The sequence below is a fragment of the Epinephelus lanceolatus genome, chromosome 2 (assembly GCF_041903045.1).
Source record: "Epinephelus lanceolatus isolate andai-2023 chromosome 2, ASM4190304v1, whole genome shotgun sequence".
Taxonomy (NCBI): domain Eukaryota; kingdom Metazoa; phylum Chordata; class Actinopteri; order Perciformes; family Serranidae; genus Epinephelus; species Epinephelus lanceolatus.
In genome coordinates this window covers 15,628,822-15,642,475 of record NC_135735.1, presented here as the reverse complement: position 1 = coordinate 15,642,475, position 13,654 = coordinate 15,628,822, and the positions used below count along the sequence as shown (strand labels likewise).

General features: G+C 40.1%; 1 protein-coding gene across 2 annotated transcripts in view; it reads left to right on the top strand.

Moving 5' to 3' along the window:
* The window catches only part of homer2 (homer scaffold protein 2), a 45,452-nt gene that overhangs the window by 21,010 nt on the left and 10,788 nt on the right, over nt 1-13,654 (top strand). For both annotated transcript variants that reach the window (XM_033625525.2, XM_033625517.2), the window contains exons 3-5: nt 8,995-9,126; nt 9,446-9,538; nt 12,085-12,224. In XM_033625525.2, the coding sequence (XP_033481416.1) occupies nt 8,995-9,126; nt 9,446-9,538; nt 12,085-12,224 (365 nt within the window). The remainder of the gene's footprint in view (nt 1-8,994; nt 9,127-9,445; nt 9,539-12,084; nt 12,225-13,654) is intronic.

Sequence of the window (13,654 nt, the reverse complement as noted above, 5' to 3'; positions counted from 1 at the left end):
TTGATCCAATTTCCTGTACGGACAACATCTTTAATACCTTTATATTCATATTATCTCTGTGTGTTTACTTATGTGCAGCCTGGAGAAGCATGTCTATAGTTATTATGGACAGTTGTATATAATAATGGCAATAAATAGGCTGATAGTTAACAAGGGAGTTAGCCATGTAGGGCTTTGTATACAAGGAGAAGGACCTTAAAATCAACTCTAAATGTAACAGGAAGCCAGTGCAGAGCAGCTCAGACTGACCTGATGTGCTCTTTCCTCTTGGTTCTGGTTAAAAGCCGAGTTTTGAACGAGCTGACGTCTCTCAGTGGTGTTTTTTGGGAGGCCAGTAAAAAGTGCATTACAAGAGTTGAGTCAGCTTGGAGGAAAAAAAAGGCATGAATCAGTTTCTCTGCATCTTTTTCATTTAGAAATGGTCATACCTTAACTGTGTTTCTGAGGTGGAAAAATTATGTTTTCGTCACCTTGTTAATGTGGGACTTGAAGCTTAGATCTGAATCAAGGATCACATCAAGACATGTCACCTGGGATTTAATCCAGGGAGTTAAATTCCCCAATTATTAAGCAGCATTTTTCTTTTTTGCTTTGTGAAATTATGCTCATCTATGATATGTAAGATCAGAGCTTTAATAATAAACACAGGCTCCCATGATTATGGAAAGCATGAGGACCAGCTTAGTCATAAGTCGGTAGATCCTTATAAGTTTGTGCGAAAATACAACAGCCTTCACTTTAAGATTTTAATGTGGTGGTACACCCCTGACTAAGTTAACCCTCCTCCTCCCTTCGGAAACCAAACCTGCGTCATTGGCACCGGAGAACGATGTGTTTTTGCAGTCCTTAATATATGGTGAGATGAAATTCATCAGGTCATTGGCAGGCATACAAAAAAATATTTAACATTTCACTTCATCTACATCACACCTCTGCTTGATGAGCAATCATAATTTTCCATTTTGCTGCCTGCTTTGATGAGAGGACACGGCGACCATCATCTTGTCTTTCTTTGGCCATGTTTCAGTTATAACACTGCTGCCAGTTCCGCCTGTTCATCATCATCATGACCATCCTCGCTGCCCATTTGTCACCATTATTTTGATATATATATATATATATATATATATATATATATATATATATATATATATATATATATATATATATATATATATATATACAGTACAGGCCAAAAGTTTGGACACACCTTCTCATTCAATGCGTTTTCTTTATTTTCATGACGATTTACATTGTAGATTCTCACTGAAGGCATCAAAACTATGAATGAACACATGTGGAGTTATGTACTTAACAAAAAAAGGTGAAATAACTGAAAACATGTTTTATATTCTAGTTTCTTCAAAATAGCCACCCTTTGCTCTGATTACTGCTTTGCACACTCTTGGCATTCTCTCCATGAGCTTCAAGAGGTAGTCACCTGAAATGGTTTTCCAACAGTCTTGAAGGAGTTCCCAGAGGTGTTTAGCACTTGTTGGCCCCTTTGCCTTCACTCTGCGGTCCAGCTCACCCCAAACCATCTCGATTGGGTTCAGGTCCGGTGACTGTGGAGGCCAGGTCATCTGCCGCAGCACTCCATCACTCTCCTTCTTGGTCAAATAGCCCTTACACAGCCTGGAGGTGTGTTTGGGATCATTGTCCTGTTGAAAAATAAATGATCGTCCAACTAAACGCAAACCGGATGGGATGGCATGTCGCTGCAGGATGCTGTGGTAGCCATGCTGGTTCAGTGTGCCTTCAATTTTGAATAAATCCCCAACAGTGTCACCAGCAAAACACCCCCACACCATCACACCTCCTCCTCCATGCTTCACAGTGGGAACCAGGCATGTGGAATCCATCCGTTCATCTTTTCTGCGTCTCACAAAGACACGGCGGTTGGAACCAAAGATCTCAAATTTGGACTCATCAGACCAAAGCACAGATTTCCACTGGTCTAATGTCCATTCCTTGTGTTTCTTGGCCCAAATAAATCTCTTCTGCTTGTTGCCTCTCCTTAGCAGTGGTTTCCTAGCAGCTATTTGACCATGAAGGCCTGATTCGTGCAGTCTCCTCTTAACAGTTGTTCTAGAGATGGGTCTGCTGCTAGAACTCTGTGTGGCATTCATCTGGTCTCTGATCTGAGCTGCTGTTAACTTGCGATTTCTGAGGCTGGTGACTCGGATGAACTTATCCTCAGAAGCAGAGGTGACTCTTGGTCTTCCTTTCCTGGGTCGGTCCTCTTGTGTGCCAGTTTCGTTGTAGCGCTTGATGGTTTTTGCGACTCCACTTGGGGACACATTTAAAGTTTTTGCAATTTTCCGGACTGACTGACCTTCATTTCTTAAAGTAATGATGGCCACTCGTTTTTCTTTAGTTAGCTGATTGGTTCTTGCCATAATATGAATTTTAACAGTTGTCCAATAGGGCTGTCGGCTGTGTATTAACCTGACTTCTGCACAACACAACTGATGGTCCCAACCCCATTGATAAAGCAAGAAATTCCACTAATTAACCCTGATAAGGCACACCTGTGAAGTGGAAACCATTTCAGGTGACTACCTCTTGAAGCTCATGGAGAGAATGCCAAGAGTGTGCAAAGCAGTAATCAGAGCAAAGGGTGGCTATTTTGAAGAAACTAGAATATAAAACATGTTTTCAGTTATTTCACCTTTTTTTGTTAAGTACATAACTCCACATGTGTTCATTCATAGTTTTGATGCCTTCAATGAGAATCTACAATGTAAATAGTCATGAAAATAAAGAAAACACATTGAATGAGAAGGTGTGTCCAAACTTTTGGCCTGTACTGTATATCCTTCAAAATTAACATTAAGTTAGACGTCACTTAAGTCTGCAATTGTTGACCAGTTAGTAAGTGAAACAGTGAGATATTCAAATGTTATGAGCAAGTGCAGTAATATCGACCAATTTACATTTTTAATGTTGATATTATTCAAGTATCATGTTCCAGGTTTTTAGACAAAAACCTTTTATGATATGTGGAATGGAGTCACAAGTTGGCCGAGGGTTTTGGCTCGCTAACAAGACATTCAAGTTTTTATCATCTTAAAAAAGTGACCGCTCTGTGTAGAGCGAGCTACGACAAAATCTCCTGGCATTTAGTGCTTGTCATGTGATCACAGCCCTTTCCTCTCCCATGTTCCACGTCTCCTATCTTACTTACTGACTCTGCAGATTCTCTGCTCTCTGCAGACACATAATCGGTTGAGGAAGATTTCTCCTATAACCTCCTGGCTGTCTCCGAGTTTCTAACTGACCCCCAGGCCTTTGGCCAGCCCAGCTTCGCTCTGCGCCTCTTGTGCCACTTGATCCGCAGCCCGGCTCACCACCGGCACAGCTGCCAGCGTCACTCCACTTCCCCCTCCCTCTGTCTCACCCTCCCACTCTCACTCGCTTGCTCATCAGTCATACACTCATACATGCCACCACAGTCACAGGGCCCACGGAGATGGGGGCAGCCAGGTAGTGCCGTATGTTAACGTACACAGATCCCACATCATGGTTGTCAGTACTTCAATACTTTTTAATACCACGTGTTTAAAACGAGACAATTCCTGTTAATTGTACATTCAATAGGATTGAAAGTACCTAAGATAAAATAAGTGAAAAAAACAAACAGATTTGCGATCAGATTTTCAACCCAAGGCTGTACAGATGAAACAATTAGGAAGGAAATCAGCTGGGGTGTCATTTATCTGTGTAAACAGGCTTGAACTATATGTTTGCCTCAAAGCATAAATTGGGATTTATTAAAAAACTCAACTCAAATTTATTTATAAAGCACATTTAAAAACACCTCGTGTAAAAAGAAGTCAAAAGACGTCAAAAGAAAATAAAACTTGATGAGTAAATGTGTGTGCATTTACGAAAACGGAAAACTCTTGAACATTTATGTGGTGTTTTGCATTGACCATTTACGGTTGAATGTTGGTGTGTAGAGGACAGGATATGAGGCTGATGATTTGGGATAGTGTTGTCACAATACCTGAATGTCTAGCTTCGATACAATACCTTTTTTGACACCACGGGGAAAATTTGACATTAAGGGGTATACAACTTAATTTTTTAATTAATAGAAAAATCTAACAAGGCTGTAACATGACAGTGACGACTTCTCTTTTCTTGGTTAGTAGCAGAAAAAAGCAGAATGACTGTACTAAACATTAAGAATAAAACTTTTTTTTTTTTACATCAGTGGAAACATTTTTTTTCTTGTGGTAGTTCAAATGTTCATAAGCCTTTAAAATTGTCACACATTCGAAATGCAATTAAGTGCAAGTGAAAAAACAAAACCGTGCCACAGAAGCCTCTGTGCAACCGGAGTGAATGAGACAAGTGATGACAAGACAGCAGTGTGAGTGAGTGGGAGAAGACGGGGGGGCACTGCAGTGGTGTGTGTGTCAACTTGCTGATGGAGAAGGGAGAGAACGAGAAAGTAGTATCAGTAGTATGAATACTGCGTTAGATAAGTATTGAAACAGTTTCAAATTTTTAATATGTATTGATAAATTGATATTTTTGACAATACAATTTGGGATTTATTTAAGTAAATTGCGCACTGGCAGGCGTATGCAAGGTTTTATAATCTTAATAGGTTTTTTGCATATGTACATTTCCTCCTTTGTACATACTCAAACATTTACTGTGGATTGTCTCTCTCAACATGTGACTGGAGTAGTGTGCTCAGTGACTTTTTCTGTACTGGCACTGTGTGCAGGTTGTAATTTAAAAAAAGAGAAAAAAAATACTATTTTGTGTGTTGAGGACTTTTTTTTCATTTAGCTGTGTTTTGAAAGAGACATTGGGTATGTTTTTTTGTTACACTAGCATTATATCTAAGTTTAATATTCTGGTATCATGACAACAATATCTGTAAATGCCTTTTTCTGTTTGATATTCATATTTCTCTGTAAAGCCTTGTTATGTGTAAGGCTTGTGCGACATGGGTGAGTTCATGGTCACAATGTTTTTCTCTCACAAAACATCTCACATTTATCATAGTATGGCCATATCACATAAAATAATTTAATTAATTGACTTATTAGGTTTCCTAAAGGCCATCTTGAGTCATTGAATGGCTTATTTTGTCCAACCAGCAGTCCAAAATCCAAATATACTCAGTTTACAATCCTAAAATACAAAGAAATACAGCATATTCTAATAATAAAGAAGCAGAACCAGGGGATGTTTGGTATTTTTGCTTGACAAAGTAACCTTGATAAAGTTCTAGATTTCTATCAGTCAAGTAGTCGATTAATTGAATTGAATTGCATTTCTTTCAGCTCTACATCAATCAAAACTCTTATGTGTAAAACACAAACTTCATTTACAATTTAGTTCGGTAGCTTATTACAGTTACATTGAAATAGTTAAGTCAGTCATCATAATATTTGGATTGTGGTTCAGCTCTAGTGGTGGTTTTTGAGTAAATTTCACGCATGTAGAGCAGGACATTGATGCAAGCTTTAGGTCTGTAGTGCGTGTGTGTGTGCATGTGTGTGTGTGGTGTCAGAGGTGTATAGTTAATCTTGCTCATTACCCTGTAACACACAGAGGTGGCAGGTTCAGTGACTCACTGTACCTTTCACTTTCTACCTTTCCACCTATAGGTTATTAAAAAAAGACAGGTTGATAGTCTTATGTGCCAATTTTGCTCATTTAATGTTCTTAAATCAAAATCAAAAGCTGGATGCATTCATTTTCTGTTGTATAATTGGGTAGTTCAGTCATATCTTCCCAACAAGGCACTGGTTAACGACCTCAGCTCAATGTTAAGTGAAATGTGAAATGTCAGCTCTCAATGTGAAGAGGTGAAACTTCAGGCAGAAGCTCTGAACATGATGTGTAGAGAAAGCTCTGACAGGGTTTCCAGCAAACAGAGGAAATAAAACTGAGAAGAAATTTAAACTCTAATTGGCCGATTGACAAAATATTTTAACTTTAATAAATCTGAGTACTACTTTTTCAAAAGGAAACATTGTATTTTGATTTATATATTTCTTCTTGACATTTTATGCGTAAACGTGTGTTTACAGTCTGGTTACCTCATTTTTTCCTTTTATTTATTTATTTATTTTTGCCCCATCCTGCAGCAACGGCCCAGTTTCTTCACAATGATCATTAAAGTTTCATCTTATCTTAACACTTCTCTTTGAGCTGACACGGTGAGCTCTGTTAAATATTCACTCAGCTGCTTGAGATGAGAAGTGTCGGTGTTTTTCTGGCTTTGCTCAGGTTCCTCTTCGGGGGGGAAATGAGGTAACTGTTTTGATAAAGCCTCTGAAAGCGTTATGATTTTAAAATTAGATTAGTGGCACCTTGGTAAATTGCCACTCTCTTTATAAACCCTTGATGTGGGAATGCAGCCTGAATTAGAGGTTGCGACTGTAATCTTTGCAGCATGACACTGATAGAGGTCTGTTTCTGTGTATGTGCAGTCACCTCTCTCCAGGATCCATTAGCATTGTTCTGCATGGGTCAGAAACGTCTAAGAGGGTATTGATTGCGTGCTAATGTCCTCATTCTGTTAGCTCAGTCTCTGCTTTTTTTAGGTATCTGTGTCCAGTAATGATGCAGTGTAAAGTGTTTTAACACCTCAGCCACTGAAAAAAATGGAGAGGGAGACGGTGGGGGCGTAGGAAAGGACACGAGTCTGTCAGCAATTTGAATTCTCGAGTCCTGTGATCAGAGCCATGTTGCTATGAAACAAGGGCTGCACCGTGATTAAACTGTCTTCTATTCTTCTTAATTGTTGGGGGTAATTTGCATGTGCTGTTTTTAAGTTCTCTTATATCTTGGCGGTGAGATTTGGCTTGTGTACATGTGCAGTAGTAAATTAAAGCTGATTGTGTTTATGTACACATCCAGCTGTTCATATATGATTAGACATGTCTATATCTACGGTGATGCAGCGAACACACATCGCTGCAGTGTGGTCTTGCTGAAGTAGTGTTTTAAGAGTCTGTTGGTTTCTGCTGTCACTGCCGTGTGCACTGGTTACAATTTTAGACTGCAGCAGATGTTTTGGAGCAGCTGATTTACTGCATAGCTGCAACAACAGGTGAGCATGTACTGTAGCAAATATGGAGGCTGTAATTTGACTACTTAGGGGTTAGTGGGTCAGCAGTCGCCACTATATGGTGTTTGTCTGTCTGTGTGTGTCAGTATTTTTATTTATTAAGTTTGTGAGCAAATATTTAGCTCAAATTGTAAAACAAAATGATACATAGGATATATACCTTCCCCCACCCACATCCTCCCACCTCTGGAGTCTATGACGGACCACATTAAATTGAGTGGGGAGACTTTGAGACTTTTTTTGCGCTGCTGCGTTTGCCCACATCTCTAAAGTGAAGGGTTTTAGGCATTTGACAGCTCAAGTTATAGGCTACAATGTCATGAAAAAATGTGAGCCATTCTCTGGTGCTCAGATTGTGAGGTGGCAGCCGTCTCTGGACTCAAAGTTTTTGGCGGCTGTAAAACCGCCATTAACAATTCTTCTTTCATTTGACTGAGTCGTCATTTAAAAAGTATTTCACTGCTAGAAAGATAAGTCTTCTCATAAAATTAGGCTGTCTGTGCAGTAAAAAGATGAAAATAGTTTGGAAATTGGTGCTACATGTCCAGAGAAAGCAGAGAAAAAGGGCTGCATGTGGCATTTGCTTTTGTTTAAGAGGCAGAAAACCTACAACTTCCAGAATTCACTGTGCCGCATTAGGCCAATAAACACTCCTGCTGGTGGGTGACATAATGCGAGCTTGTCCTTTTTCACACAGGAAACAATACACGCCCAACTGGTAACAAACAATCTTGAATTAAAGTTTAACGGCAAGCTAAAATGCGTTTCTGAAAACATTTTGGCGAGAAAAAGGCAGCACAGAGAGTCTTGGTTCATATTTGATCAGCACTAATTAGTTTTACTGTTTGATCTGAGTTTGAGAGAGTGTAGGGTGGCTTTCTCTCCCTCGATTCACTTCTATACTCTTTTTGTCCGTGTTGGCAGGAATGTACAATCTGTAGTGAGAACATCAGCCCCGAGCAATCCTGCCTACAGCCAGCGAAAATCTGTCGGATGGTGCAAAACGTCTCATCTGGCAGATTTGAGCTGGAAGATGAGCAAGGAGATCTGGGCGCTGGTGAGATGGAGAGAAGTTTACCACAGTTCATTTACACATGCTGCCCATATTGTTACAATACAAAGCTGGTTGAAAATCAGCAGAGTATCCCTTTAAGTAGTGCTCATGTGGTCTTACCTGTCAATTCAGAGAACTTTGGATACTCACTCCCAATAGTTCTGAACAGAGGAACCGAGGAACAAATGTTACAAGTCTAACGCTGTTCTTGTTTCACGTGAAACCTGGTGGCAAGTATAGTTAACTCTGTAGTGAAACATAAAATGAATAAGCTCTGGTTCAGCTTCTTTGAGTGTGTGTCATTTTTTTCTGATTGAAGATGGATTCTTTGATTTACAGGACGTTGTGAGACACTAAGACTCCCACCATTTTTCATCCTGGATCAAGAATTTATTTCTAATTTCTGTCCTTTTTATGTATAAATTGTTTTCCCCTCTATAGAGAGAATAGATAATTAGTCTTTGAGTACTTCCAAAGATTGCTTTGTAAACAGTATAGCTTTGTATTGCAGACAGGCTCTCAAACATGCATATGAATCAAACTGTTTTGATGAAGTGGATCATCCCAAGAAAGGGTATTACAGATTTGCTCTGTATCAATGGAGCTACAATAGGGGACTGGCCTTTGTTTAATCATTCATTATGTGAATGCAGCTGCTGGAGCTCCTTCATTAAAGGAATCCTGACCCGCAAAATAATTTATACATCAGTTACTCACCTCGTGCTACCTGGAATATGTGAAAAAAAAATGGTGTTGAAAGCCTGCACATCTGTACTGATTACCAGTATGATCTCTTAACAGGACTTGGAAATTAATTAAAGTTGTTTTGTCCTAACAGGTGATCATCAACAGTACCATCACACCCAACATGACGTTCACTAAGACATCACAAAAGTTTGGCCAGTGGGCGGACAGCAGGGCCAACACTGTATTTGGACTGGGCTTCGCTTCGGAGCAGCAGCTGGCCAAGGTGAGCGAAAACATTTCTGCAGCATCACATGAATCACAAAAGCATCAAGCTTAGAGACGATTTATGTATTTCTCACTAAAACTGGAGTGTGATGGTGCACAGTTCGTCATTAACTGAACATTAACTGGAAAAAATGAAGCAATCAGAAAAGGATTTAAAGACAGGCCTGTGTCTGATTCTTAAATCTTTACTATCACCAGATAATTTGGCTCCATGATCTCCCAAAACGTTTTAAGGCGAGCCACACCGTGTGTGACATTTCAGCGCTTGTATTACCACTAATCATCACAGCTCTCACACGTCTCTCTCATATTTTCAGTTTGCTGAGAAGTTCCAGGAAGTAAAAGAGGCAGCCAAGCTGGCAAGGGACAAGTCTCAAGACAAGGTGGAGACGTTGAGCAATCACTCTGAGGTAAATTATATCTCTCTGCTGTCTGAAATTCTGATTCAGTAACACCTCTGCTTTGCTATTGTCCCCTTTACAGTCACTGTTGGCCTCCACAGAGAAAAACTAGCGATGAAAACATTTCAGTTTAGCTTACTCTCCTTTTGTTTTTAAAGATGTTTTTATTGAAACAAACAAATACACAAGAAAAATAAACAGATATATACAGAGAACCCATACCACCCCCCACAGCCCTGGTATGGTAGAAATGTCACCCTCTTTCAGAATTGAACATAGAAGAAATAAAATTCCAACTATAAGTGCAACTTGACTGCAAAGCGGTAATTCTAGTTCATTTTTCTCTTATGTGTGCTGTATGAAAGGACTTGCCCCTTCAAATTTGCTTTTAAGGCCTCCCTATGTTGGCGTGGCAAGAAAAAATTGTTTTAGTTTGAATGAATTATATGGCCTTCATAAATAAAATGAATTCCTTAAGAAAATATGTTTTAAATCCCTAGCTGTGATGGTTGTGTGATATCTGTCTCTCAAGTCTTAAGTCGATTCTAGTCAGATAGAATGGTTGATAAACAGGAGCCTTTATTAACCCTGGAGATCATACTTTGGCAAACACGTGGATTCTAGAGTAGGAACTATGGGTGTTTGAGAAGAAGGAAAAGTGCATTTGTACGTCACATAGTACGTTACATTTGGAATAAACAGATGCCACAAATGGCATAACCTCAAGTTCCTAATGCCCTGATCCAGGACTGAAGTAACCCTTTAAGGATCTTGGTGTGGATCTGTCCATTGTTGGCTCTAAGGCTAGATTTTACCAAACAATAGTCCTCAGTGGTCCCAAGTTTTAATGCCACATCATCAAAGAAATCAGGACTGTTGTTGTTTTTGTGTTCTTTTCTGTATTTTTCAAATGGAAACTTCCACTTAACCGCTATCAGAAAGTAGTGACGTAGGTTACAGTGCTGATTCCTCACCCCCCACACAAGTTGTTCACTGATTGTAATCATTGAGAGTGAGAAAAGTATTAGCTTGGAAGATCTGAGCTTGGAGGTGGAGCATGGTGCTATTAAACGTTTATTTAACCAGGTGAAGACACGTTAAGATTCAATATAATACTGCATTTGTACTGTATGAACACATTAATGGATCCATAGGCAGTGTATTACCCACGGTAAGATGGCTGTACCGAGGCACAGGAGCTAAACAATGTAGCCTACAGCTGTGGACGCCATGTTAGTTTGGTTCCAAAAGTCACACATTGACACAAACTAATCAGCGGCAGTGGTAGACCGGTAGCTCCTGGTGTTCTGGGAGGTAAAAATACTGTTTCTGTCAAAGGAGTCTGGTGGCTGTAGACGGGAACAGCAGCAAAATATATTTTGGTCTTCCAAAAATAGGACCACCAAAAAAGAAAAATCCACATCAGTGTAAGAGTACGCTATATGAAGATTCTTTTACCACTTTAGCTCGCTGTGAGACAGCCCTCTCTGACAGGGAACTGAAGCTGTTATCGATGCTGTCTTCACCCACCAGACTCCATTGACACAAACATTAATTTTACTTCACAGCACACAGGGGTTTGCTGGTCTACCACTGACTCGATCGTTAACTTGGTTTGCTATTTTGTGACTTTCAAAACTGAACTAATGTGTCCACAGCAGTATGTGGGTTTATATGTAGCAACAACATTGTGCAGAAATCTACATTGGGTTAGGTGGGAAAAAGGTTTTAGAGAGGCTTGGATAAATAGCATTTTAGGGCTAAAAAATACATACTTAGGCCAAAATTTGAATTTTTTCGGATTTGAATACATAGGGAACACTACTGGGAAGCTACAGAATGATGTAAACCAAACAACAAAAAACAAAATTAATGGAGTCGTCCTGTAAACAAACACTAATGTGTACAGATTCTGTGTTTAGAAATAGCTTTGGGCATAATCAAGTATTCAAATAGATAAGTTCAAATATTTATATGAACTCAGGCCTTTGAGGCTTATTTAATATTACATGTCAACACAACAGAAATAATTAATGTGACAGTGTGAATCATCATAAAAAAAAAGGTCAAAGGTCATCCTACCTGGAAGCCACAACAGTAATTAAGAGGACAAGGAAGCCAGTGGGAGTAATAAAACAAAAGTTTATCAGATCACACAAACGACCTCGGATTGATAATTCAATTAGTAAGTAAACAGCGTAAACAGTAAACAGCATTGATTGGAGGTGGATCCAGCAGCTTGGCCTGCTCTCTGCCTGCACTGACTCCAGATGGCAGAATCCAGACTCGGCTCTGAGACACACAAAGCTGCTGGGCCATATGACATGATAAATACTGGCATCAGTTTTTCCCTCACCCCTCCGCTGTCATAGCTGACGTGTCCGGGGTGTTTACAGTGTTTCATCGAAAGAAGCCCAGAGCCCTTTATCACAGTCAAAGCAAGATTTATGAGACACATTTATAGATTTTAACCCATCAGACCTTTAGAACACTGCAGGTAGACTGAATCAAAACCTGCCCTGCACCATAACACATCTCCCTCTGTCCCCTACAAGGAGTCTGGACGTGAGACGCCCTCAACCAACCAGGCGTCCAGCATTAATGGGACGGACGATGAGAAGATCTCTCATGTTGGTCCGGAGGCTGCTGTGCTGAAGACCGAGAATGAACGTCTCAAGAGTGCAGTCGAACAAAGGTAAGGTTTTCCTTCATGAAAACCTCAGATAAACCTCTTTACTGTGATGTGCATCTAATTTGCTCTGAATGTGTTCTCCCAAAATCACGCAGCACATAATCTGACAATACAGCTAAACTCACTCCAAGGTGCATCATATTATTTTAACTCACAGCAGCTCCTGATCACTTTCACACCATTTTTTTCTTGTCTTTTAATTTTCTCTCCACCAAAGTGTGCTCAAATGTTCCCTCTCTTCACTTTATTGCTGCTGGGATGATATCACGTCCCCAAAGGGCTCAGAAATCATCAGATCTAATCTAAAGAGTGACGCTGCTCTGCCCTGCCATTTGATTATATGGCCTTTATAATCCAGATGCCTTGTGTATAAATCAGTAATTGCATGAAACACCAGATGTGGTTCCAGATGGGATTAAAATGACCCAAGGGCATCCGAGTTAACCAAAACTACAGTGAGCAAATTTAGCCAGAATTAGTACTGGGTAGCAACAAAAAAAATCACTCACACAGTCGATCCAGATGGGATCAAAGGCCCTGAGGTTAAAAAAAAAAGACCAATTAGCGGAACTTTCCTGGGAATACACGCTTCATACACATAAGAAAATTAGAGTTGTGTAGATAACACTTTATTTTCCATTCCTAGAAAAGAACTCATATGTAGTCGTAGTTTCGCAACAAAGTTCCTGGACAGAACAAGTCGTTTAGTCAGTGCACAACATCTGCTCAGCTGTTAGGGGGGCCCATGGAGGCCAGCAGTCATGTTCAGTTTATTCTGAACCAAAATATAACATTGCATAATTTTAGTAAGATATAGTCATAATATTGTCACAATGAAACCCCCCTCCCCTTTGAAAGTGGTACAAGTCTTTTTTTTTTTGTATGCAACTGCAAGCGGGCGGACACAAGAAATTCACCAATCTAAAGTAGGAGAGAAAGAGAGAGAGCACAGGCATGTGTTGATATGAGTAACGCAGATTTGGGGAGGGGCAATTCACTGGACCTTTTCAGGGGCGCAGCCATTTCTGATTTAGATCAATAGAAGTAAGGGTCTGCCATAACCAAGTGGCTGTCGCAATGTACTTAAACATCTGCACTGAGTATGAGCTGGAGGTCCCAAGGTCAGAATGGAAGACACCTCCTAGGGTGGTTGAGAATGACCAAGCTAAGATCATGCGGGACTTCCAGATCCAGACTGACAAACTGGTGAAAAGAAGCTTTTTCAAGAAGCTCGAAAAATACCAAGGGGTAAAAGAGGGGCTAGAAAAGATGTGAGGAGTAAAGGCAACAGTGGTGCCAGTGGTAATCTGAGCACTGGGAGCTGTGACCCCCAAACTGGGAGAGTGGCTCCAGCAGATTCCAGGCACAACATCTGAGGTCTCTGTCCAGAAGAGCCCAGTCCTAAAACAGCTAAGGTACTGTGCAGAACCCTC